This window comes from Notolepis coatsorum (assembly GCF_963971535.1).
Source record: "Notolepis coatsorum genome assembly, chromosome: 2".
Classification (NCBI taxonomy): Eukaryota; Metazoa; Chordata; class Actinopteri; order Aulopiformes; family Paralepididae; genus Notolepis; species Notolepis coatsorum.
Window position 1 is genome coordinate 24,152,393 of NC_140166.1, and position 27,970 is coordinate 24,180,362.

General features: G+C 44.8%; 1 protein-coding gene across 1 annotated transcript in view; it reads left to right on the forward strand.

Annotated features, from left to right (window-relative positions):
* Positions 1 to 27,929, forward strand: part of golph3a (golgi phosphoprotein 3a) — a 97,452-nt gene extending 69,523 nt beyond the window's left edge. Inside the window, exons 3-4 of the mRNA XM_084307259.1 lie at positions 387 to 501; positions 22,055 to 27,929. Coding sequence (XP_084163385.1) covers positions 387 to 501; positions 22,055 to 22,479 — 540 coding nt within the window. The 3' untranslated portion in view covers positions 22,480 to 27,929. The remainder of the gene's footprint in view (positions 1 to 386; positions 502 to 22,054) is intronic.
* Positions 27,930 to 27,970: the final 41 nt, after the last annotated feature.

Below are 27,970 nucleotides of genomic sequence, written 5' to 3' on the forward strand. Positions count from 1 at the left end.
TATAAAAAATTTAAAAAAGAGTAACCTTTTATATATATATATTTTTTTTAAGTGAAGATTGGTGAAAGTTAGGTTTGCACTTCAATCCCAATAGGGAAATTCATCTTGGTTTGATAATTTTTTTGTGTCAAATAAAAACAAAGGTTATTTGAATGATTTCCTAGGCTTTTCTAGTTTTCAAGAGAAAAAAATCGATTAAAGTCGGAAATCTGATTTCATTTTTAGGCCATATCGCCCAGCCCTAACTGTACTCTACCCATTCTGCAATCTGTTAATAAAAAATGTCAATCAATCAATCAATAGAGATTACAAGTTTTGAACTCCTGGGCCCAGGTGATCTGTAAGTCATACTTCCGGTCTTAACAGTGGTTGTCTCTGATGTCCAGGTGATCTGTAAGTCAGACGCACCGACGGGTGACGTGCTCCTTGACGAGGCCCTGAAACACATTAAAGACACCCAGCCGCCCGAGACCGTGCAGAGCTGGATCGAACTGCTCAGCGGTGAGTACACTGTTACTTCCCTACCCAGACCAACACCTCACCACCCAGACCAACACCTCACCACCCAGACCAGCACCTCACCACCCAGACCAACACCTCACCACCCAGACCAACACCTCACCACCCAGACCAGACCAACACCTCACCACCCAGACCAGACCAACACCTCACCACCCAGACCAACACCTCACCACCCAGACCAGCACCTCAGTCACCACCCAGACCAACACCTCACCACCCAGACCAGCACCTCACCACCCAGACCAACACCTCACCACCCAGACCAGCACCTCACCACCCAGACCAACACCTCACCACCCAGACCAACACCTCACCACCCAGACCAACACCTCACCACCCAGACCAACACCTCACCACCCAGACCAGTCCAACACCTCACCACCCAGACCAACACCTCACCACCCAGACCAACACCACCACCCAGACCAACACCTCACCACCCAGACCAGTCCAACACCTCACCACCCAGACCAGTCCAACACCTCACCACCCAGACCAACACCTCACCACCCAGACCAACACCTCACCACCCAGACCAACACCTCACCACCCAGACCAGTCCAACACCTCACCACCCAGACCAACACCTCACCACCCAGACCAACACCTCACCACCCAGACCAACACCTCACCTCACCACCCAGACCAACACCTCACCCCCCAGACCAGACCAACACCTCACCACCCAGACCAACACCTCACCCCCCAGACCAACACCTCACCCCCCAGACCAACACCTCACCACCCAGACCAGCACCTCACCACCCAGACCAGACCAACACCTCACCACCTAGACCAACACCTCACCACCCAGACCACCCAGACCAACACCTCACCACCCAGACCAACACCTCACCACCCAGACCAGACCAACACCTCACCCCCCAGACCAGACCAACACCTCACCACCCAGACCAACACCTCACCACCCAGACCAACACCTCACCACCCAGACCAGACCAACACCTCACCACCCAGACCAGACCAACACATCACCACCCAGACCAGACCGAAATTTGAAAGCCCTGAGTCTCTTCCTTCAAAAGACTACACTCACTTTTGGATGTGCCACTTCCTCCTGTTAATATGCGCCGGTTTCCCACTCAATGCCCTGAGATTTCTATAATCTTATATTTCACTAATAACAGTTAAAATAATTGGTAAACAAACGTAATGCTGAAAATATATACTTTTACTGTATATCTCGGGCTTAAGAGGTTAACCCTGTGAGGCCCAAATTAAAAAGACATTAGCAACTTCAGAGGCCAGAGGGTGGGACATATAAACACATTTACTATCAAATAGCATTGTGAGGCTGAACAACAGGACCAATTGACTATACATGTGCTTAAAGGGGAACTATCTTATAAATGGCCTTTTTCAGTGTTTACCATTGTTTCTTAGCTATGTGGACTTATATTAATAGGATCTATGTCTCTAATTCTCATATTGGCGCATTCTTCCAATTCTCCTCTCACAATATTCACCCTCACTGAACTGAGTCATCTGAAAATGTGCATATCTGTGATGTCAGAGATTTCTCAGCTGCATAATAATGTGGCAGTTGATGTGGCAGTTGGCACCAGGCCACACAGTGGTTGGAGCCCAGCCTCAAAACGGCTTAAAGCCCAACATCCAGGTTAAACCCTACTGATCAATTATGGGTAGTTTACATCATTGGTATATAATTTCATTATTTATTTTTTTCCATTTGACACCGGAAATGCCACTCCAAAAGAGTTAAAAAGGTCCACGCACGAATAACATGCACGCACGAATCAAGAAAGCTTATCAAACGCAGACGTCACTACAGGTGCATATTAATGAGCCGAATCTAAAAGCTTATCAGACGCTAGCACGGCCGTGACGTCACTTCAGGAAACGTATGCCTTGCCCGTCCGGGTCATAGTACTACTCGATATATGGTGCTGGCTAACGTTAGCATTATGTCTACTGTCGTGAACCATTTGAGATCGGGGCATGTAGATCAATGGTGGCCCACTCGGTGCATCACAGTTAGCCTATAGCTCCGCCGTCCCTGCTACAGTTGGGACCACTACACTGACGTTAGCCTATAGCTCCGCCGTCCCTGCGGGTGGTTCTCTCCTCTTTGTGTGCCCCCGTCCTCGCGGGTGTCCTGCGGAGGAGCTTGTGGACGCGACAACAGCGGCGGCCGTAGGGTGTTTGAGCCTGTAGCGTTAGTTAGCTCATAGCTATCGTGTACCACTAGCCTTTACGGGCTCGAGCACCCTACGGCTGCTGCCGTTGTCGCGTCCATGGGCCCCCCGGCAGGGTACCCGTGGGGACGGGGTGTACAGAGCGGAGAGAACCATTTTGGGTCGGCCGTTCATGCCGACCAGCGAGCCGGATGTCGGGATATGTTGTTAGCACAATAGCTACCAAGCTAAGCTATGTTAGCTACTAACGTTATAAACACAATATGTACAACGACGCAATGATTTACATTATTACAAATATGGTAACGTGGTTGTGGCTTTTACAAATAGTGGTTAGCTTTAGAGATGGATGGCTATAATCACGGAGCAATAGTGTTAGGTGAAACAGATACATTTTCATTCGGCTAGTAGTAGCAAGCATATATCTATGGTAGCAAGGCTCTCTGCCTGCAGTGCCTGCCACTAGCTGTGTGTGACTCTCAGCGCCCCCTGGTGAGCCCCCTGGTGCCCTGCACCTGTTGTGACGAGATCATTTCGATTACACACGCACGTTATGAACCATTGATTAAAATATCCACGTGCGTGGTGATTGTGTTGGGCAGACAAAATGTTTGATTAAAAACGCTAAAACTGGGTCAATTTCAATACTTTTTTTTCCCTTCTTCATGAAAGTCACCGTTGGCCTAGTCCACATTGTTTATTGAACAAAAATACAACGTGAAGGTTGGCCTTTAAGATCTTGAGGTAGAAAATGCGGTTTTTGAGTACTTGATTAGAAATACAAAACAATGCATTTTTTTGGAAAAAAAACCTAGGTGTTCCATAGACTCACGGGAATTGTGTAAAAGTGCCCAAATAGTGAAAGAAATAGTAAAATAGTTCCCCTTTAACATTTTTTAAATAAACATTCTTTTTTTAAATGGCTAAAAGTGATTTTGTAATTTTGCAACCGTGGGTCTCACAGGGTACTTTTAACCCTGTGAGGCCCAAATAAAAAAGGGTGAGACCTATAAACACATGAAGGGTGCCGTGACTGAAAAAAAAGGTTGAGAAACGCTGGTATATGGTGTGGCTCTTTGTGGTACTACAGTAATTTTTGTGGCTCTTAGTCTCGGACTGGTTGGCCACCCCTGCTCTAGCTTGTTAAACTGATGTTACCGTAACCACCAGTCCCTACCCCACCTACCCAACCCCCTCCAATGTACAGTTTCTTCCCCCTCAAATGTATATACTCTTTTTAGAAACTGTCTCTTAAACAGAGTTTCCAACGCCAGGGTCTATGTGACAGGCGTTTTACTCTTAAACAGTGCTGTATTTCTGTAGATCTGGTATGTCATAAATGTCTGGATGGAACAGTACTGTCTATCTGTATGTCATGTATGCAGTGATGGGCAAGCTACTTGGAAAATGTAGTAAGCTACACTACAAGTTACTCTTGATTAAATATAGCTCAACTACAACGGAAGCTATCCCCAGAAAAATGTAGCAAGCTACACTACAAGAACATTGCAAAAATAGCTAGCTACATCGGCACTACGTTTTTTTTTACTTCATGATCAAGTTTCCACCAAACAAATAGGCAGGCAAAAAATTCTCAGTTTGATTGTTTATTATAAAACAAACTGAAACTGGAAACAAGCCCTCTGTCTGGCTTTTTGTGTCATCCTTTTAACATGAACTTGTATTAATGTACCTTGCGGTACCATGTACAAAATATTAATAAAGTATGAGGAAAAAACTGTGGAAAGGTAATAAATAAAAGGCAGTAAAACAATAATCAAATAAACACCAAAATATATACTATCTCTATTGGAATGGAGACTTTTCAGCACAGGATAAACTACTGTTTCAACTCAAACCACAGTAGCAAAATGACAACCTGGCCAAAGAAAAAGTGCAAGAAACATTTGTCTCACAAAACAGACATTAACGAAATCCATCTTTACATGAACTGACATCAATAGAACAGAACAAACACATTTTTGTGCCATGACTTGAATCCATTTTGATGCAGTAATGGTCATTGTATTTTCTATTCTATCGTTATTTATTATTTATCTCTAAACTCTGCATCTTCTGGCTGCCTGATACCCGCTCCTAGCTGAAACCTGCCCACTTTTCATCAACCAAAAACACACTTCTTCAATATCTGAATTTTAACTAATAATAACTTTCTTACTGCATTTTACTATTACATGTCTATACTACTACCAACTATGCTAATATGTCTATACTACTACAGTATGTACTCGGAGTATAACGCCCCCGGCACACCAGGCGATTCAAGGCGGACGGACGGACGGGCGACTGCCGCTTCACTTCCGCTCCCATGTTAACGGACGTAGCTGTGCGCACTGGCCGCAAGCGGGCGCGCGCCTCACGGGCGTCAAGCGATCATTTCCGCTTTGGTTGGATTCGAGGCGGCGCGGGAGGCGTGCGCCACGCACATTCTCACAGAAATACACTCAATATCTGCATTATTACTATACTGTACAGTAGGGGTGGACGGTATGGTCTAAAATTTATATCACGGTATAATTTGAAGCATAGACGGTAACGGTATATATCACGGTATCAGTGTTTCCGTTAGAATATTTTTTTTGCCTGATAGGCAGGCTATATAAAGAATGACATCCTCAAGGCATGTAGATTTATAATATTTTAACTTAAAACTAGGCTACTTTTGCGTATACAGTCATTATATTCCAAATAAAATAAGTCCCGAGTCGAGACTCCGTGCTGCTCCCAACGAATCCTAATAGTATGCAACTGCAGAGCCGCAGAGTAGGGGCGCTTTCAGGTCCGGTCAATACTCCAATTGCCAATGGCTGAATTGGAGTATTGCACTGTGCAATACACAGTGCAATACTCCAATTCAGATATGCAGTATCATAACTACATCTTTGATGTTTATAGCAAACCAACCCGTTTGTAAATCCGTCAATATTTCAGCGAGTTATGAATATTTTTGTCTGTGCAGCTCACTCACTCTCACTCAAGGCTGACCTGGGCAAGATGGCGGCGGTTAAGTGACGCTGGTGACTCCGCCTTAAGCTATCTAGTGTTCTATATATATCTATGATCAGAACACTACACACATATCATAATGTTCACAGCAAACTGTAGTTGATCACCAGGTATGTTTTATTAACGTAGAATAATTCATATAAGAAAAACGATAGGGAAATCTCTTACCTTTCTCCACTGGTTAAAAATGCAAGGAACTGAAATTGAAACTTGCTGTGCGCCGCGGTGATATGTGTTTATTATGAAATGACAATTGCGTGTTGACACGCCCACTGCGCGAAGCCTCCTAAATAACTGTTTCCAGTTTGCACATATCTATTACCTATGACTAATTCTATCTATTTTTAGGGGCAAATGCAGTGAAATAGTCGCGCTGTGGTTACATGACGTTAGGCCTGTCACGATAACACATTTTGCTGGGCGATTAATTGTCCCAGAAATTATTGCGATAAGTGATATTATTGCGGTTTTGAGAGAAATAATTTTTTTGAGAAATGTATTTCCCAAAAGTTTTCAATCAACTTTATTTTTTTACTAATATAATGATAATAGCATAATAATGCAAGGAAACCGTTTCAAAGTGCAATAAACCTTTATTTAACATTGGAAGACATTTTAAATATCCTAAATTACTACCTAACCAATCAGATATGAGGTAGCGTCAGAAGCAGAGTAACCTCGTTCCCAGTTTTATCTCCGTGAGAGCAATGATAAAACGAGCAGAGCAATGTGTGTGGACAAGAGGCGGGTTGCTACGTTTACTGTAGGAAGGGGCTTTTAGACCCATGTTTTTATTTTTTGCTTCGAAAAGAGGGACATCCTCTCAATATGCGGGACGTGGGACATTAGGTAAAATGGCTGTGCAGTATACAACCAAAAGCGGGACACCTGGTCACCCTAACTGTGGCTCGCGTTTGTTTACTGTGGCTCGCGGATTATGTGATGGGCAAGCTACTTGGAAAATGTAGTAAGCTACACTACCAGTTACTCTCGATTAAAATATAGCTCAACAACAGTGATGCCGGTAACGCGTTACTAAGTAACGCGTTATTGTAATCTGATTACTTTCCCCCGAAAATAGTAATCTAACGCGTTAATCTTTAAAAGCCAGTAATCTGATTGCAGTTACTTGTCCAAGTGGCTGTGCATTACTATTTCGTTACTATCTCATCATAAATTCATAATGCAGGCGGAATGCAGTATTTTATTTCGTTTTCGACAGTCAAAAATACATTTTGAGCTGTTTTTCTTTTGGGAGTGACGTAGTGTGGCAGTGAAAGGGTTACACAAGAATGTGTCCCGCGGGCCGCGGCGTGACTGGACACTCTGTCTGTGAGTGACTCTGCTTTGGTACAATCACATTCCCCATCCACAGTCTGCGAATCAGAGGCAGAGTAGGGCGGGTCTTCACAGCACGTCATGTGACATATGCGCCAATCGTGTGACAGCAGGGCTCCGTCGTCGGAGAATTCCACCCCAAAACGCTTGGCAAAATTAAAAGTGAGTTTCTGTTCAGACTTCCATCCCAAAGCGCTCGTCAGTCACTACTTCACGTTCATATGCGGAGGAAACAAAATACTGTCTACCGCTAAAAACAGCACATCCAATTGCATTGAAAGCATCTGGAATCACAACACTAGCCGACGCTTCGACTAGTAGGTACAGGAGGACTCGGAGGCCAGCCAAACAGCAAAAGAGAGAGATTGTTTCTTTCCCTTTTGATTAATGTATATTTGATGGTGGCAGAGCAAAAGCTCTTATTTGCCAGATTTACAGTTAATTTACATGTTAAAGAGAGACTGATTGTATGTTTATAGAGAGACATTTATAAAAACAATTTAATAGTTACAGTTGATATAATTGAATAGTTCAGCCTGCATTTGTTAGATGTGAATGGATACACTGGTTTTGTAAAACCACTGGCTGGCTGCTCTAATGCTGTGAGCATCATAGACTGTTGCTTTACCATACTTGATGGTACAGAAGCTGAAGCACTAGTTTAACAATTTACGTTATGTGCAGAGAAACAAGTTAAAAACAATTTATGCACTTTCAATAAAGCGTTTAAAAAAACGGTTGGGGGAACGACGACGACTTCGTAACCTAGTTACTTTCAAAGTAACTAAGTTACTCTGATAATCAAGTAATCAGTAAAGTAACTTGGATTACTTTTTAAAGGAGTAATCAATAATCAGTAATCGGATTACTTTTACAAGTAATCTGTGGCATCACTGCTCAACAATAATCAAATAAACACAAATATATACTATCTCTATTGGAATGGAGACTTTTCAGCACAGGATAAACTAGGGATGGGCAAAAAAAACAGATCGATTGATCACATGATGTACTTGAGTACTCGTGGAGGAAAACGCTGTACAAAATAAATGTCTTTTCCGGTGTTTTAGACTTTGCTCTTTTATTTTGAAACCCACCGACCGGAAGTATTGTTGTTATTATCCTAGCAGAACCTATGAGCGGACAACTTGTGTCGTCCGGTTCTGTGTTTTTGAGCTAATGATAAAACAAATGTTGAGATTGTTGGTGAACAACTAACTTTAGGTTAGTTTTAAAGTTAGCTACTAACGTTAGATGCAGCTACTACAGGCAATCAACGATGAGGAGGAAGCGTCATAGCATCAACGCTAGATCTTTAATCTTTATTTAGCAGTCCAGTTTCTCCGGGCAGTAGCGTATAGCGTTTGTTCACGCTACATCACTACTTGGGTCTAAAAATAGCTACACTACAAAGAACGCTACTTGGTTCAAAAGGAGCGACGCTACCATCACGCTACTGAGAAATGTAGTTAAGCTATGTAGCGTTGCTACTGCCCAACATACGCATGGTGCTCACAGGAGCTCCCGTGCTGTACTCTGTAGTAACGCCAGCGGCCGCCTCCCCACGCGGAGAGGTACTGGTTCCCGCCTCATTAAAACAAACACGCAAACAGCAATTAATTGCGCCCGTCAAAATCATTGCATTCATTTTCATTATTGCACGATAAATTGATTTATTGCTTATTGCAACAGGCCTACATGACGTCATTGCTATTTTAGAGCTGCTCTACCGGTTACAAGGTATAGTCAAAATCCATACCGTAGAGCAAATTCATAGCGTGTATACCGTTTATACCGTCCACCAGTCTGGCTCTGCTCACCGGAGTGCTGCTACTGTACAGTCTGGCTCTGCTCACCGGAGTGTCTCAATTCAGCCCCTTCTCTCCCTCCTTCCCTCTCTCATTCTCTCTTTATTCTCCCTGCTCTCTCCCTCTTTCTTTCTTTCTTTCTTTCTTTCTTTCTTTCTTTCTTTCTTTCTTTCTTTCTTTCTTTCTTTCTTTCTTTCTTTCTTTCTTTCTTTCTTTCTTTCTTTCTTTCTCTTTCTTTCTCTCTTTCTTTCTCTTTTTCTTTCTCTTTTTCTCTCTCTCCCCCTCTTTCTTTCTTTCTTTCTCTCTTTTTCTCACTTTCTTTCTCTCTCTCTCTTTATTCTCCCTGCCTTTCTTTCTTTCTCTCTCTCCAGTCTCTTTCTCCCCCTCTTTCTTTCTTTCTCTTTTTCTCTATCTTTCTTTCTCTCTCTCTTTACTCTCCCTGCTCTCTCTCTCGCCCTGTGCTGTCAGCTCGGGAATTTTCTCTCAGTTCACTTCTTATTTAGGTTAGATGTACTCAAGCCACGCTGTGGGATTTAAAGCCACAGACCTTAAATGGTCACTTCACTGTCATCTGGGGACCCCCCCGCCCCCCCCAATATCATGTGGGGACCCCCCCTGGGGGTCCTGACCCACAGGTTGAGAACCACTGCTCTAGATGATATTTTCCCTCTTATAGCCCTTTTAGACCGCCCGGGCTCCGGTTCAAGCTCCAGCTCCGTTCTGAACCCTCTGAACCTTGGTGCTCTCTGGTGAACCAGCCCGCGTTTACACCCATTTAAGCAGAACCAACATTCCACCGTCTCCATCATCAACGGGGGCGTTACTCAGGCGGAGGTAAAAATAATGCGTGGAGAAAGGCTTAGCGAGCCTCAACGCGCGAGCGCACACACAAAAGCACACACGCACACTGTATACATTTTAAATGAAACGTTCCAGCAAAGTAGGCTTCTATTATTCGAATGACTTGTTTTAATGGGTATCATAGTAGTAAGTCCTACTGTAGAACATGACATATTAGAATGACATCTGATTTATTAATGCCAATACTGGACGACAACCGCAATTGGCACTTGAAAAGTGTAAATGATGGATTAGTCAGTAGCAATTCATGATGGCCCGTTTAGCTCAGCTGGTTAGTGCGCTGCCTGTGGAGCGTATGGTCCCGAATTCAAATCTTGGTAATTCTTTTTTTTTTGTAACGTTAATTCATTTATCCACTCTGGTGTCCCAAAAAGGACAATAACACTACCTTATGCATACTGCACCTTATGTGAATACTGTGATACTGTGAATACTGTATATTTCATTTAGTTAGATAGTAAATTATATTGATTTATTTGTTTACACTGCTTGTGTAGTTTTTACTACCTGCCCCCCCCCATCCCCCATGCTGCTATGATGCCTGAATTTCCCCAAGCGTATCAATAAAGGAATATCTTATCTTATCAACCAGAGTGGATAAATTAATTAACGTTAAAAAATATATATATAATAATAGGGATGCTCGATATTGGCTTTTTTACCTATACCGATATTGTCCAACTCTTAATTTCCGATACCGATATCAACCGATACCGATATATGCAGATATATGAATAATTTCAGGTAATTAACATTACATATCACTTGTCGTGTAATTAACACAACATTATGCATACTTTGACAATAAATAAAATAATAATGTGTTCTTACTTGCTTGCCTGGGTAAATAAAGGTTAAATAAATGTAAAAAAAAAATTAATAAAATTTGAATACCGATATTTTCCGATATCACATTTTTATGCCAATATCGGCCGATAATATCGGTAGGCCGATAATATCGGACATCCCTAAAAAATAACCAAGATTTGAACCCGGGACCATACGCTCCACAGGCAGCGCACTAACCAGCTCAGCTAAACGGGCCGTCATGAATTGCTACTGACTAATCTATCATGTACACTTTTCAAGTGCCAATTGCGGTTGTCGTCCAGTATTGGCATTAATAAATCAGATGTCATGCTAATATGTCATGTTCTACAGTAGGACTTACTACTATGATACCCATTAAAACAAGTCATTCGAATAATAGAAGCCTACTTTGCTGGAACAATTAATTTCAAACGTATACAGCGTGTGTGTGCGTGTATTCTTTTGTGTGTGTGCTCGCGCGCTGACTCGCTACTTTCCCCCGTTTACTCGTCTTCACAGCCTAGAATATGACACGGCCATGGCCACTGATGATGTCACGGTTCACGAGGAAAAACCAAAAAAATGTCTGTGCCAGCTGAGCACCGATTTGTCACGTTCTGAACCAATTAATCCCGGTCTGAACACGCCGGCCGGTGCGAGATTACGTTCGGGAACCGGCTCCAGCACGGAGCCTGGCCGGTGTAAATGGGCTATTAGTGTGTGTATTTATGTTAGTTTGCCTTTTCTTTTCCCCACCCCCATAATATTGTTCATTTTCTGCCTACAGTGAAACATGATAGCAGCTATCTCTATCTGTTAGTTAAAGCTGTTGACAAAAAAGTGCACTGACTTGTGTGCTGTTTGGGAACAGTTGACAATGGTAATGTAAAGCTTTTCATCAGCTCACCTGAATGTGTGTTCTCAAATTAGTGCTGGAAGTGTGGGAAGTTGAGAGCAGATACGGCCAGATACGGCCATGGAGATGGCGCATTGTCCTGGACGTCAACTTCATCAATGCCATCAGTTTCACTGGAAACATTGAATCCCTCTGCCTCTGCCATTTTGCGCGGACTGGTCACTTCATGTGGTCTGTGTTTTGAAGCGGAGGCATGACCCGCCCTATCCTGCCTCTGATTGGCCTACCCGTAATGTTTTGCCCTAAGCCCCTAACCTTACCCAATCGTGAGTCGTCATACTCATATCTAAACCAACCAACCAATCATATTGGGTTTTCTCCGGGGATTTCTTTTCCCCCACAAATCTTTATTTAGCAGTCCAGGCAGTTTCTCCGGACAGTAGCGTGTAGCGTTTGCTCACGCTACGTCACTACTTGGGTCTAAAAATAGCTACACTACAAATAACGCTACTTCGTTCAAAAGTAGCAACGCTACCATCACGCTACTGAGAAATGTAGTTAAGCTATGTAGCGTCGCTACTTGTAGCTAGCTACTGCCCAACACTGCATGTATGTTATATAATGATGAATTGAAAATGGGGGACCCTGATGTAAACAAGACTAAAGTCTTTCTCTGGTCTGCATCCCCTTAACACTATGATCGCCGCGGACGAGTTTTCACGTCATTCCTAGCCATGCTCATTCTGCCGAAGACGCCGTAACTCGTCTTTGATGTCAATATTTCAAAAATCTGTCATCGAAATCATATTTCCTTTCCGGAGCCCTGAGACACACTGCTGATCTCCTCTCAACTCTCTAGCGGTTCAAGAGCGCCATCTGGTGGCCGATCGGCAGATCGCCAACCGGAAATTAACCTTTGAACCGGTAGTGCTCATCCATATGTGGTCCGGCCACTCGCTATCGTTAGAGAGACTCCGTATTGACACAGTGAACATCGATCGGTGCAAATAACTCGAAAAAACAACATGATTTGGACGTATATACTATTATACAACCTGGAAATGGATCGGGCATGTCTCCATCCCATAATAGAAAAAATTCTGTTCCACGCTCATCTGCCAGCGGCGCGAGGAAGCCACTTTAAGATTCAGCGTTATTTTCTAGCGTCTTTGTCGTGTATTTATCTAAATGAAACATGAAAATATCAACGGAACTGTACAAAATAATATTAGATGAAATTGCTGATTTGACAGAAGGAGCAGGAAATCCCATGTTGGTATCCTCTGTGGCACCAGGCTAAAGAGGTTGAGAGACAGTGACTCCCCCCGACCAGGTGGCCAGGACCATTAAGGTCATAAACTGACCTCTCAAGAGGAAGGAGTGGTATGTACTTTAGCTAAAGAAGAACAAAAGCTTACTTGGAATGACCCATTTCCCCCACGGCCCTAGTTGGTAAGAGACTAAAGAGGAAGAGATAATTATCTTTGAAGAAACAGGAAACCAACTGAAAATACAGTTGAAGTCAAAAGGTCTTATTTACACAAGCTAAGCAATTTCAGGTTACGACACGGCAGCTGCACAGAGCTATGGGCTCAGAGGTCAGAGGGATGACATCAGACCAGTTGGAATCCCCTTACACATCAGATTTGACTGAATTTAAGTAGAAGGCCACTAGTTACACATTAACTCTAATAGTTAGACCAGACGGTTTTAAGACCTTAAGGAAATAGATAAAACTAATGGCTTTGTCAGAGAGAATAGTTAGATGTCCTTAGAAAATAGTTCAATCAAATAAAGTAAAATGTGGACAGAACTGAAGAAAAGACTGTTAGTCACTGTTTAGACAATAAAGAATAGAATCTCTTAATGCTACAAGATAAAACTATACAGTATTGGTCAATGGTTAATCAAGGACCAAGTATTCTATTTTCTGTTGAAGGATGTATATGCTATTATCTGTGCACGGAGAGCCAGTCGGAGTCTCCCCAATTTAGACTGTGTAAACATTGTGTCACAAGAACAGGAGGACGTGTCACTCATTGAAAGGTCCTACTAGAAGGAATTTTGCCAATGGGGAAGCCCGATTGCGGGGTGACGTCACCTGACAGGCAGGGGAAAGGCTTTTTTCTATCTCATTAAAAGGGCAGGCGAGGAGACACAGAGGATCCAGGAGATAGACTGAGACACAGACCTGGAGATGGACGGACACAGACAGACCTGGAGCGACACACACCGGCTGACAGAAGGAACCTGGAGATGAGCGCTGGCGACTGGAGCGCTGAACCTCCACCGACGGAGAGAGACTCACCAACCGGAGCTCGAGAGCCGAGCCGGACACACACAGAGCGCTGGAGACAGACGGAGTAGCCGGAGACTCGAGAGCCGAGCCGGACACACACAGAGCCACGGAGACAGACGATGACAGAAGATCGCTTCGCAGCAGGAGATCCTGCCACGGAGAGAGACGAAATCAAGCGCTCCTTGCTTGAGCGCTGAGACTCACGGAGACCCAAGGTTGCCCTGGCGACAACCAACCACCACCGGAGAAGAACGCTCTGATCGGCCGCCGCTGATCAGATCATGGACAAAATTGCCACACCAAAGAGACGATTAGATTACAGTAAAGATCTTGTACTTGTTTGATTCATAGCTGTGGTTTATTGAGAAATGGAAATAAACACCGCAGTTTGTTTGATTAGACCACCTCGTCTGCGTTTTCCTTAAATAGAACCGAACACCAGAACTATAAACAATGCAGAGAGAAGAGTAGACTATACGATCACAAATCATACATGAATGAAGTGAAGGATACTTCATCTTCTATACTAACTGATCTGATGAACATATGACCCACTCTGGATGAATCATCTAACGCTGCCCACGGAATTATAAACGATCCCCCGCCCATCCGGTCATCATCAGATGATGCGTAGAAACTTCTAGAACCACGTCCAGTTGAAATTTTTTATCTCGCACAGATTCCTACCAAACTGTATTTGATCATCAATATAATGCATTTAGGGCTATAAATCACGTTCTGAAGAAAGCTGCAGACAACGATTAAACCATACTTTAGACCATATTTTAGTATGAATAGGTGAATGAAAAAATTTAACGTTGCTACACCCTGAACAATACATATAGGACATTGAATGGGCCATAATAATGGCAATTTAGCAATAGAATTTAAAAAGTTATAGCCCTGCAAAGAAGGGGAACTTCTCCATAGACAAATAGAGCTGGCGAGGGATGGTAAATTATGAATTTAACCCATGGCGATTAAAGTGTTAACAATTGTGTGTATTGAGCTGTACTGTATTTATAGGAGCCAAAGCACTCATAAGTTATACCTTATTTATATTGGCTTAGTTGCCTACACTGTTAAAGTCTACATTTCAGAATACAATGGGGCTTAGCTGTATATTTAGGTTATTGTATTATATTTAGTGAGAATGTTTATAATGTTTATTTGTATAACCTTACATTGAAATGGCATTAGGAATATTGATTTGATTTAGATAAAGTCATTGAACCGTTTTATTTAGCTCAGAACTGTTTATAGGAAATTAGTGTCACTTTCCCTTTAACACTTTCAGTGCCGGCCGTGTTTTCCTTTTTACCCAGTTGAATGCCACCATCCACGGCCAATGTTAACGTTAATATCGCCTAATCTATGTTTTAAATTATGTCTGTGTCTAATCTGCCCGTTGCTTATCAAAGACTCATATTCCAGTCAACATTGGCAAGGCAGATTGTATTTTTATCGCTTCATTTCCGTTTGAGAGCATTTTGAAAATCACCCGTTTTCCGGGGAAAAACAACCCATGCCTATGATAATCGCCTTTTACTGGAATATTGTCATTTGTCGGCCTATTCATGAATCGTTTTCAAATAAACGCTAGATGATCGATAGTATGTGTGCGCACGCACGCTCGTGCCGTGCACTGATAATCGCTGCTCTTATTTCCTCATGGCTTTTACAGTCAAAACAGCCATATCACATATCACATAAACGCTTATATATCCGTGAAAACGAGTCTGATTATCCTAACATTGATAACATAGATTCCTTACCTGAGGTCAGATGGTATCCAAATGGTTTATTCCAATTTCCGATTGCCATTCGAAAAAATCGATAAATGTATTGATCCATCGTGTGTACAGTATAACACATGATCCGCGCGGCTCAGAGGCTCCAGAATGAACTCTGGTAGACCCCGGCTGCATCAGTGAGAAGTAAAATGTGGAGTCAGAAATCCGTTCTCCCATTCACTTTCATTGAGTCCATTCCAAAAGGGTGATTTACCATCTGGGAGACTATAGGGGGCGTTTTTTTTTTTTTTTTTTTTTTTTTTTAATATACATCTGAGCGCCGGCGGTCCCGGGATCTCCAACGGTAGGCTTGCGTGATGCAATATGATTTCAGATCGCTAATAAAAACTAAAATAAAAATACCCGTGAATACTCGTGACCGTGGCATTCAACGGTCGGGGCGTAAACCCGAGAAAAGCCCTGAGTGGCACTCAAAGTGTTAAGAGCCAGCGAGTCTGCGGTGATTTTGGAGACTGGGAAAATACAGTTTCTTAACTTGTAGTAGTAACGTGAATAGTGAATATATTTCGTGGCAGTAAACAGCCAAACACGTTTTGGTGTGTGAAAATAGCTTTAGGATCACTTCTGTAAAGAGGACTTCGCTGTGGAAGAGAAATAAACCATTTAGATATCTTTGTTTTACACCGGAGTGGCTGTGGACATTATTTCCCTGCTATCAATGCACGTACTACTCACGAGTAAGCAAATCAAAACCACCGTAGCTGGCGTTGGTAACAGTTAGCTAGCTAACTTGCTGGTCGGGGAGCCCAGCATCTAACGTTAGTTTGCAAGCAAGCTACAGGTAGCCATAGATATATAGCACTAGATGGCTTACCCGCGCTGCTGGCCAACGGAGACCAACGTTGCCACATGGTGGCCATCTTGCAAGGGTGGAGCACACCCACTCATAACATGCATGTCTATGGTGCATGTACTCTCGCAAGATGGCCGCCGCTGAAGTACTCAGGAGACTCCGCCTTGAGCCATCTAGTGTTTTATATCTATGTGACTAGCTACCTAACGTTGGCTCTGGCGATTGTCTTTACTCACCAGAGTGGCGAGTGGTCTTCATGAATCACTCGCCAAACCTGTGCTAACCAGCTATCCCCAGTGTTCACCACATTATTCAACCTATCCCTGGCCGAGTCCCTGGTCCCTGCCTGCTTCAAGGTGTCCACTATAAGCACTCTACCAAAAAAACTCCTCCCCAGCAGGCCTAAATGACTACAGATCGGTGGCACTCACCTCTGTGGTCATGAAATGACACAGTGGTTAACACTGTCGCCTCACAGCAAGAAGGTCCAGGGTTCAATTCCCGCTTGGGGACCAGGTTTCCTCGATGTCAGTTACCCAGGTGGGGTATCTCCCGGGACTTTCTGTGTGGAGTTTGCATGTTCAGACCAAGGAGCTGATCGTGGATTTTTAGGAGAATACAGCAGGGGACACACACGCCACTGTGGATTAATGGGGCTATCATGGACAGGGTGAGCAGTTTTAAGTACCTGGGAGTCTACATCACAGAGGACCTGACATGGACAACACACAGAGACACTGGTAAAAAAGGAAAAGCAGCGCCTCTATCACCTGAGACAATTAAGGAAGTACAGAGTATCGGGGAAGATACTCCAGTCCTTCTCTTCCGGGGCTGTGGAGAGCATCCTGACTGGGAACATCACTGCCCAGGATAGGAAGGCTCTACAGAGAGTGGTGCGCTCAGCAGAGCGTACTACGGGTATTGCACTACCACCCCTGCAGGACTACAATAGGAGGTGCAAATCCAGAGCCTGCAGAATAATGAAGGACCCTCACCTAGAGCTGCCGCGATTACCGCATTACCGCGGTATCGCGGTTACATCACGCCCACCGCAAGAGTAGGCTGAATACCGCATAACCGCTGTTTTTTTATAATAATAATAAAGTACCCTCCTCTCGTTGGGCTTGCGGCTCTGCAGATATACCCTACTCCTCTATCGAGGTTCCAAGCGACCCTATTGGGTACCAGAAAAGTCACGTGAAACATTGCAGACCACTGATTGGTCAGAAGAGAGACGCGTCACACGTTTTTACGTCCTGAATGTCACCAATTGATCAGAGCTCATCACAACACGGCTAATAACGTTAGCTTTAGCTCCCCGCCGGAGTGGACTACCATTGCTCCTCAGGAGTACTAAACGAGACATAATGATTTTACTGTCTGCAACGAATGTTATAATAAAAGCCCTTCGTTCTATACACTTGTCTGATTGAAAACTTTATTAACAGACCGCAGAATGGGACAACTCAGCACGCTCTGAGCAAAGAAAGGAACTGAGATATGAATTGAGTATTGCTTGCCCTTGCTATGGTCCGGTAAATACGCTGATGTTATTGAACGTGTAACTATATAACGTTAATGCCACAAAACGAATGCCTTTATTATAAAGTAGTAACTTTATAATAATAATAATAAGAAAGGGTCAGGGGGGGGGTAACCACCCCTGCCCGCGACACCGAGTGAACGGCACACGACCAGAGGGGAAACTTCGAATCCGTGTTTCACTTTCAATAACTAATGCGTGCTTGCCGAATCCCAAACAATATTCATGCTGCAAAGTCATCCTCTAAAGATAGACATTTAGACTAGAGGCAGGCTATATGCTATAAAGAGTAGACTACTAAAAAAAAATGCATTCAAACTTTTTTTTAATTTTTTTTTGTGTGCGTGCAGTAATAACCGCGGCGGTAGGAAATATTTCGCAAATTTGTGCGGTAAGGAAAACATCAATACCGCGGCAGCTCTACCCTCACCACCCCAACAACAGCCTGTTCAAGCTGCTGCGGTCAGGCAAGCGCCTCCAATAACATGCAGCAAGAACAGAGAGTCTCAGACTCGGCTTCTTCCCCCAGGCCATCAGAACACTGATCTCTCCACACACAAGCACACATGAACACATACACACACACACACCACACATCCTGCACTCTCTCACACACAAACACACTACAGGTCACTTTAAACAAAAGAAAAGGTCACTTTAAAAACCATAACTATGTTTTTGTATAGTATAGTTAGTATAGCTAGTATAGTATAGTTAATGTTATATATATATATACTATAGTATAACTGTATATTGTATAGTAGTGTATATAGGACTCATTACCTTAATTCGTAAGCTTAGCATTGTATTGTATTTTATCTTAGTACTTTTATCATGTCTTTTTTTTTCTTTGTATTTTTTGCACAATCAAGGCGGGCATGGCCACCTTCATTTCACTACATGTCTTGTGTATGTATGTGACGAATAAATCTCTTGAATCTAGTCCAGATCACGTTTAAGTCGGGACCAGAAGCGGTCCCAAACTAGACAAAGTTGAGTCTTTTCTAAAAGGTGCGTGGTCATCGTCTCTATGAACAACAGGTTGTTTCATAGTTCATTCAGAGTGGCTCCAAGATCACCTTTCTGTCACCATAACAACGCCAATCATTGCAGCGCCATCTGTCACCATAACGACGCCAACCATTGCAGTGCCATCTGTCACCATAACAACACCAATCATTGCAACGCCATCTGTCACTATAACGACGCCAATCATTGCAACGTCGCCCGTCAGAAAGATCGTTATGGTAACAGGCCGCGCTGCAATGATTGCCAATGTTATGGTGACGGAGCGGTCTGTCACCATAACACCAATCATTGCAGCGTGGTCTGTGTGGCCCTTGTCCGTGATGTTAGAAAGTCTTGGAGGTATGCAGCTCCACACTCTACAGGGCTAGACAGTGCGGACGTTTCACTCATATTTGCGACAAAAAATAGATGCTACACTTTTGGGGGCAGTTCTGCTGTAACAGTCTTCTTTTTTTTTATCCACTTTTTCTCCTTTTTCAATTTTTCTCCCATCCCAATTTCGCTGTGCCAATTCTCCCCTCCCCTGTCTTGAACGTTGCTCGCATATGCCCCCCACTGGCCGGTTGTAGCGAGGATAGAAGCCTTGCATCACGTGTCCCCTCCGATACACGAGGAGGCAGCCTGTCGCATCTTTTCACCTGCCAGCGCGGACTCTCATTGGCGAGGTGTAACGTGTGGGAGGCTCACACTACCCCCGCCATTTCCTGTCTCTGCTGTGCAGGCGTCAACCGACCTGTAGGAGTCACTGTCCACAACGTCCAGATTACCACCCATCGATTTCCACCCGCTAACTCTGCCAATTGAGTTAGTATGACGGCCGGCCCAAGCCGGAGGCAACGCCGACAGCCAGATTCGAACCCGGTGTCTCTTGCGTTGGTGACGAGCGCAATGTCCGCTGCAGCACCCAGCCGCCCTTCTGTAACACAGTCTTGACTCAAAGTTTCAGTTGGTCTTAGGCATGGGCGGTATGACGGTATTAAGGTATACCGGGGTATTTAGAGATACCGACGGTATTGAAAATCAATACCGTCAAAATCACAGATCCATTTCGGTTTATATTACAGTGAAACTGAGTTTTAACAGTGGTTGGTTGTAGTGCACTGCACACACGCGCCAGCAGAGGGCAAGACCAGTCCTCGAGTCACTAGTGGAGCGAGGCAGCGAGCCGCAGAGCTGGTTGTCTACACACAGGAGGAGGGGAAACCCCGCTTCACTGGAAATTAAATGAGTCGAGACACGCTTACCGTTGCTGCCTGGTGCTGCGGGCTAACTGGCTGTTCTGAGAGCTAACTGTTGTCTATGTGTATCACAACGGTGGTCACGCTTTACGGTAATGTTGCGACAGTGCTGTGAAAATACCGTAAAACGTTGTGGTAACGAGAGTGTCTGTTGTTGTGGACTGGTGGAACAAGCAAATAAACGGTAAAACGTTACGTCGCAGTCCGGTGTGTTTTTGAATACACAATACTAACGTTACTAGTACTAGGGTGCTGCGGGGCTCCTGGCTACCATTCTGAGAGTTAACGTTAGTATTACTAGGATGCTGCAGGCTTCTGGCTAGTGGCTCCATTCTGAGAGCTAATGATAGTAGCACTCGGATGCTGCGGGCTAACTGGCCATCTCCGCGATTTTTTACTTGGTAACACGGGTTGGGCCCCCCCCCCCCCCCCCCCGCTGATGAAAATGAAAGTCATACCGTTCAATACCGTACACCGGGGTATTATATAATCAAGGTATAACTGTATGAAAAAAGTGATACCGCCCAAGCCTAGTTGGTCTGGTGTTCATTTGTTTAATTAAATGTATTGACTGCAGCCATTGTCTAGAATTGTTTATGAGATGTTCTGAATGAGTGAAACTCCACTAATGGAGATGAAAGCCAGGTTTCCCCTGGATAGTAGGAATGGGCATACATGTAGTACTCCCAACATCCCCACCCCTGCTTGTAGTATTCCCAACATCCCCACCCCTGCTTGTAGTACTCCCAACATCCCCACCCCTGCTTGTAGTACTCTCAACATCCCCACCACTGCTTGTAGTACTCTCAACATCCCCACCACTGCTTGTAGTACTCCCAACATCCCCACCCCTGCTTGTAGTACTCTCAACATCCCCACCACTGCTTGTAGTACTCCCAGCGCGCCCACCACTGCTTGTAGTACTCCCAACATCCCCACCACTGCTTGTAGTACTCTCAACATCCCCACCCCTGCTTGTAGTACTCCCAGCGCGCCCACCACTGCTTGTAGTACTCCCAACGTGCCCACCACTGCTTGTAGTACTCCCAACGCGCCCACCCCTGCTTGTAGTACTCCCAGCGCGCCCACCCCTGCTTGTAGTACTCCCAGCGCGCCCACCACTGCTTGTAGTACTCTCAACATCCCCACCACTGCTTGTAGTACTCTCAACATCCCCACCCCTGCTTGTAGTACTCCCAGCGCGCCCACCCCTGCTTGTAGTACTCCCAACATCCCCACCCCTGCTTGTAGTACTCCCAGCGCGCCCACCACTGCTTGTAGTACTCCCAGCGCGCCCACCACTGCTTGTAGTACTCCCAACATCCCCACCCCTGCTTGTAGTACTCCCAGCGCGCCCACCACTGCTTGTAGTACTCCCAACGTGCCCACCACTGCTTGTAGTACTCCCAACGCGCCCACCACTGCTTGTAGTACTCCCAACGTGCCCACCACTGCTTGTAGTACTCCCAGCGCGCCCACCACTGCTTGTAGTACTCCCAACGTGCCCACCCCTGCTTGTAGTACTCCCAGCGCGCCCACCCCTGCTTGTAGTACTCCCAACGCGCCCACCCCTGCTTGTAGTACTCCCAGCGCGCCCACCACTGCTTGTAGTACTCCCAGCGCGCCCACCACTGCTTGTAGTACTCCCAGCGCGCCCACCACTGCTTGTAGTACTCCCAACGTGCCCACCACTGCTTGTAGTACTCCCAACGCGCCCACCCCTGCTTGTAGTACTCCCAGCGCGCCCACCCCTGCTTGTAGTACTCCCAGCGCGCCCACCCCTGCTTGTAGTACTCCCAGCGCGCCCACCACTGCTTGTATTCCTCCTAACGCGCCCACCACTGCTTGTAGTACTCCTAACGCGCCCACCCCTGCGTGTAAACCCAAACAGAAGTCCAGTTGTGCTAGCCAGTGCTAACAGTCTTTCTCTGTCCTCCAGGCGAGACATGGAACCCACTGAAGCTGCACTACCAGCTGAGGAACGTCCGTGAGCGCCTGGCCAAGAACCTGGTGGAGAAGGGAGTCCTGACCACGGAGAAGCAGAACTTCCTGCTGTTCGACATGACCACGCATCCGCTGACCAACAACAACATCAAGCAACGGCTCATCAAGAAGGTGCAGGAGGTGGTGCTGGACAAGTGGGTCAATGACCCGCAGCGCATGGACAAGAGGCTGCTGGCGCTCATCTTCCTGGCGCACTCCTCGGACGTGCTGGAGAATGCCTTCGCGCCGCTGCTGGACGAGCAGTACGACCTGGCCATGAAGAGGGTGAGGCAGCTGCTGGACCTGGAGCCCGAGGGGGAGAGCGCCAAGGCCGGCGCCAACGAGCTGCTGTGGTCTGTGGTGGCCGCCTTCACCAAATGAAGAACACCGGAGAATGGCCTCCTTGGGAAACGTGAAAAGCACGGGTGTGACGTTGCCGACTTTGGTGGTGGTGGTGGTGGGCGGGGCTAGAGAGCGAACGGAGAACGGGGGAGGGAGGCAGGGAGGGACAGAGCGCTGGCCCCCCGGGTAGAGACAGACGGACTGACCGGGAACGGCCTGCTCCCCTCTTCCTCTTTTAAAAAAATGTCCTTTTATTTCTTTGTAGATGCCTCTCCTCACTCCTCCCCCCATCTGCCACATCATGTAATCCCTCACTTCTTTCTTTGCTAGGAAAACGTTTTTAAAAAGAGATATATAAACACGGACTCTCTCCAAATGTGGAACGGAGTGACGCTCTGGATGCGAGACGGACTGAGGAGCTAAGATTTGTTTTTCTTTTGGTCACATTTATTCAGTTTTTGCCCCAAACAATGTGTCTCTTCAAAGTACGTATGCTATAAACTAGCTAACTCACTTCAACGTATATTAATCAACAACTCTGTGTACATGTACAGGGCATAGATGCAGTATATGAATGACATATCAGTGAATTCTCCTGACGAGAACTTGATTTCCTCTGCCAAACACGACTGGGGGTCTCCTCTTCCCTTCCTTCGTTCTCATGTTAAAAAAAAAAAAAAAAGCTGCTCTTAGGATGACAGTGTTTAGGTTCCTTTTCCAATCCATCATCACGGTGAGTAGGGAGGGAGGTCAAACTTCTTTCTGCCGTCACCCAAAATATATATATATTTTAATCTGTGGTAGAGCATATATTTATTTAAATTGCCTATTCCAGCTCTGTGAGATGGTCTACAACATAAAAAAAAATTATTAACAATTTTGTTACAGCAACTTCCTGTAATCACTTGACCCGCTGTAATCCATTATAATCGATCATGGAAAACAGTCTTTTGAGTTCGGAGCGGATCGCAGTGCGAGATTGTAAATATCAGAGAGCGTTCACGCCGCTTTGGCCGCATTTGATTCCTAATAGGTGACGGCGCACCCATCGCCTTTAGGTTAAACACTCAAAAGTCCCAAATGGAAAGAATAATCTCATTCCACTCGGTTGTAGTCGATATTTGGGGCAACATTTGGCTCCTATTTAAGAGAAGTAATCGTTTGAATGAAAAAAGCAGACACCATTTTGACAAGCATTTCTCCAACAAATCAACCGACAAACGCCATCGCGTGCACACAGGGGTGGGCTACAGTTTGAGTGGTTGTTTGCTCTACCAATTGAAAGTATCGCCTGGGACTTTTGTGAGGGAAGTGGCTCGAAAATGTAAGCTGCCGAAACGGCATTGTGGGCGGAGCTCCCGTTTGATGACATCACGGCAGAACGTTTGACCTCCCTAGTGTGAGCGTCTCTGTGTGGCTCTGGAGCCACTCTGGAGCACAAGGACGCAGCGGATGTAGACGAAGCGCCAACACTGTCCAGACATCTGGGAACCAGGAGGAGGTCTCCCAGTTTATCAGGGGTCCCAGGGGTTTCAATCTTTTTCACATCTGTGTCGACTTCTCGCTTTGACGCACCGTTACGGTCGTTCCTCCACATGTCTGCAGACTCGCCGCATATTCTCAGTATAGTTTAGAGCCCTGGCTATCCGTTACTTTAGTAGTCAAGTATTATACAGATGATCAAAGTGCAATAGTAGTATACAAAAGAGAGAACAAGACGGTCTCTTAAAATGTCAGCTGCTCACTCAGTTGGACAGGGTGCAGCCGTCTGCATGTTCTACGTTAATTTACTATTGACCAGAGTCAAAGTACTTTTCTCATAAATTGAAACCCAGTTGTATGATTCCTCAAGCCTTCTTTTATTAGCGATATCCATTTCATTTTTCATCCATCCAGCCTGACGTTATCATTGGGAATGGGTCTGAGCTCGCAAAGGGCAATTACCGCCGCCTATCGTCTCCCGGATGGTATTGCACATCATTGGATTGGATTGGCTGGGACTGTGCAGCAAAAAAATTTGTCCGGTCCAGGTTTTACTTCTCGGGGATGCAGCTGGATACTATTGCATTGACTGTGGGGACTGGGAGCAGCGTGGATCTATGTGTTTTTGGATATAACGTTGGATCAATAAACGCGATCAATATTTGGAATGGCGATCAGGAATTGGATTAATCTTTTTGCATGACATCAGATGTGAGGTAAGGCCTTTATGTTACGAGTAGGGATGTTCGTTATTGGCTTTTTTACCGATACCGATATTGTCCAACTCTTAATTTCCGATACCGATATCAACCGATACCGATATATGCAGGGTCCCCCCCCCCCCCCCCCCAAAAACGGAATAATTTCAGGTAATTAACATTACATATATCTTGTTGTGGAATTATGCATACTTTTGACAATAAATAAAATCTGAATTTGTTCTTACTTGCTTGCCTGGGTAAATAAAGGTTAAATAAATGTAAAAAAATAATATATATTATTTGTTTTTGAAAACCGATACCGATCATTTCCGATATCATATTTTAATGCCACTATCGGCCGATAATATCGGTAGGCCGATAATATCGGACATCCCTAGTTACGAGGCTTGGGGTAATCAGATGTTCCTATCACCGCCATCGGAGTGTGTGTGTGTGTGTGAGGTCGCGCCGACCAAAGTACGGAGAACCGATTTTTCAGACCCTCTTCGTGCATAAGTACACATATAATAGCGTTAATCTAGCGTTTATTTGAAAACGATTCATAAATCAAGCGACAAATGGCACGATTTCTAAGGAAATACATTTAATATCGATTTGCTGGGGTTTATTGAGATGAGACGGAACGCTCTAGAAATATATTGATATTCATCACGGTATAAAATGGAAATGTATGTATGAAAAAATGATCTGTTTCGTGCATGTTGACTGGAAGCAACTCATTGACGACCACTGTTATTTAGATCTATTGCTATTATATTTTATATGTTTTAAGTACTCGCAAATAAGTCCTATTCTCCATTGGATACAGCGTTGGCCCAGAAGGGCATCAGCAGAGGGCGCTGTGGGCCCTGAATGAGTTAATGCTTAAGTTATTTTGAAACTGGAGCTGTCGCCAACCTCTCCAACATCTTTTAACTTATAGCGGTGGGCGTGTCGGTCCTTTAACTTTCGGTGCTTCGCTAAACGTCTTGTGCTCAAACCCGTTACCTGGCACTGTTCTGGAGCATGGCTTGCTACAGTATGGGCTGCTGTTGGAATCCTTTGCCTTTTCCTTATTCATTCGCCTCAAATGTAAAGTATTTTCTGTTTTCTTGTTCTGTCATTTAAAAACGTTCCATCTTCAGTGAGCAAACGACATAACGACGAGACCAAAGAGTGATTTCTGTATAATTATCTGGACGAGGCTCGCTAACTGTTGGCTTAAGTGGAGTGGATGAAACGGGAGAGAGAGAGGGAGGAGGAGAAGGAGAAGGAGGCGGTGTGTGTGTGAGTGTGTGAGTGAGAGAGAGAGAGAGAGATAGTGAATGTGTGTGCGTGTGTGTGTGTGTGTAGGAGGACTCTCAGAGTGAAGAGAGACCAGATGGAAAGCTCAGCTGCTTATTTTTTCCAGAGCTGGTGAAGAAGCTGCAGACTTTTCATTTAGTTTCAGCTTTAAATTATCCCAAACTTTGGACACTTTCTGTGGTTTTTCTCCGGCCCGTCTCTTCTCCCCGCCGCACCGTCAGATCTTCTTCACCGCGAGCACGTCGTGCCACAGTGATAACCATCCATGTGAAACGCTGTACGCTGAATATAGTTATATGGATTAAACGAGGCCTCCATGCAAAGACTTTGCCTCGATGCTTTTTTAGTAATGGAGACACTCGAGGAATGGTTTCAGCCCTAGTGTTGGTTCTTTATTGATGGCGGCTGGGGCTTAGACATGTAAGTCCGTCAGCCAGGCCTCCGAGGGAGAGATGTAAATCCCGGCAGACCAGTTCAACACAAAAGAAAAGCGGAACCGGAAGGCTTAGTTTCTCTCCTTCCTCCTGTTTCCTCTCTAGCAGCCGATGAGGCAGAATGGCAAGAGATTTACGAAGCTGCCATGACCTCATGTGAGTTCCCACAATGCAACGCACACGGAGCGCCGTGTTCTTCCGCAGTCAGAGGCGGCTGACCGTAACGTGGATGCCTTCTAGACGTCACTGTACCGTCTCTGGCATCACTAATGGCAGCCGCGCACCGGCAACCGGCTAACTAGCAACAATGTCCCGGCCATGTGGCGGTCCTTACATCAGCGTTTTCTTTGTCAGCTTCGATTTATATGTCTCCCCCTCGAAATGCTGGAATACGTGTTGTCCATATTCAGACTATTGACATGCCAGGGCAACGGTATTTCAGGAGGGCAGTGGCTAGAAGGCATCCGCGTTAGGGCCGGCTGCCTCTGGCCGCAGAGTAACAGCGGTCTAGCACAGTCTCATGACCCACAATGACCTCACAGCACCTATGAAACTCTGAAGCATATGAAACCAACACAGATGTGGAACAGACTAGAAGTGGTACAGGGTATATAGAACGATGCTCTCTTTATGTCCCCCGGACTTGGTTATGCTAAAAAACAAAAGTGCTCAGTGATTTTACGTTACGTGTGAGGACAGTCTCACTCGCCATTCACTTGTCACACTTTCAAAAGTAAACCGTTTTATTTTTGTAAACTTTGAAAATATCCCAGATAGAATTATCCAGCAAATGTTCAGTTTGTGTGGTGTGTGTGTGTGTGTGCGCGCGCGCGCGTGTGCGTGCAAGCGCGTGCATGCACACACAGGTCTGAATAAAACAATCAATGGGGTCACATTCCAGCTGTTATTGTATATAGATGATTATGTTCTATTATTCACCCGTTCTCTCATGCGGTCTTGGTTCGCTTGGACTCCTGAATGCGTTCAGATATTGACTTTGGACAACGAGGCACAAATACTGTGGACGTTTGGTCATTATGGTAAGAGTCAGGTTGTCCAAGTCTCTTCAGTCATGGTTTACCACAATATGTTTTTTTTGTTTGTTTGTTCCAAAACTACCTTTCGAGAAAGCCTTTGACCAATCGCCATATCTTGCTTTTAATTTCATATTGCATGATTATTATTAATTTTATTTAGGGTTTTTTCAGATGCTAATTTGTACTCATTTTTAACGCAATAACCTTTTGTTACTACATTATTTTCTTTAGCTTTTCTTTGTTTTATTTTTCAAATTATTGTATATTGTGAAAAGGCATTGCTTTTTTGTAGACTGCTACCTTCACACATATGTAGCAAGGACCATGCAGTCAATAGTGATTCTTGGGGGCAGTGGGATGAGTCCCAGAATCTCAGATTTTGGAGTAGGAGACAATTCTCAAAAAAGAAATCAAGTACCTGTCATCTTCATAAAGGGACCTCTAATCTGTATACTTTCTTTTACCATAAACAAATAAACTAAGAGCTTGGAAGTGCCTAATTATATTTTCATTGCTCTATTTAATTTTTATGTTTTGTTTGAGATACTGTGTGTTCTTGGGTTTGTTTCAT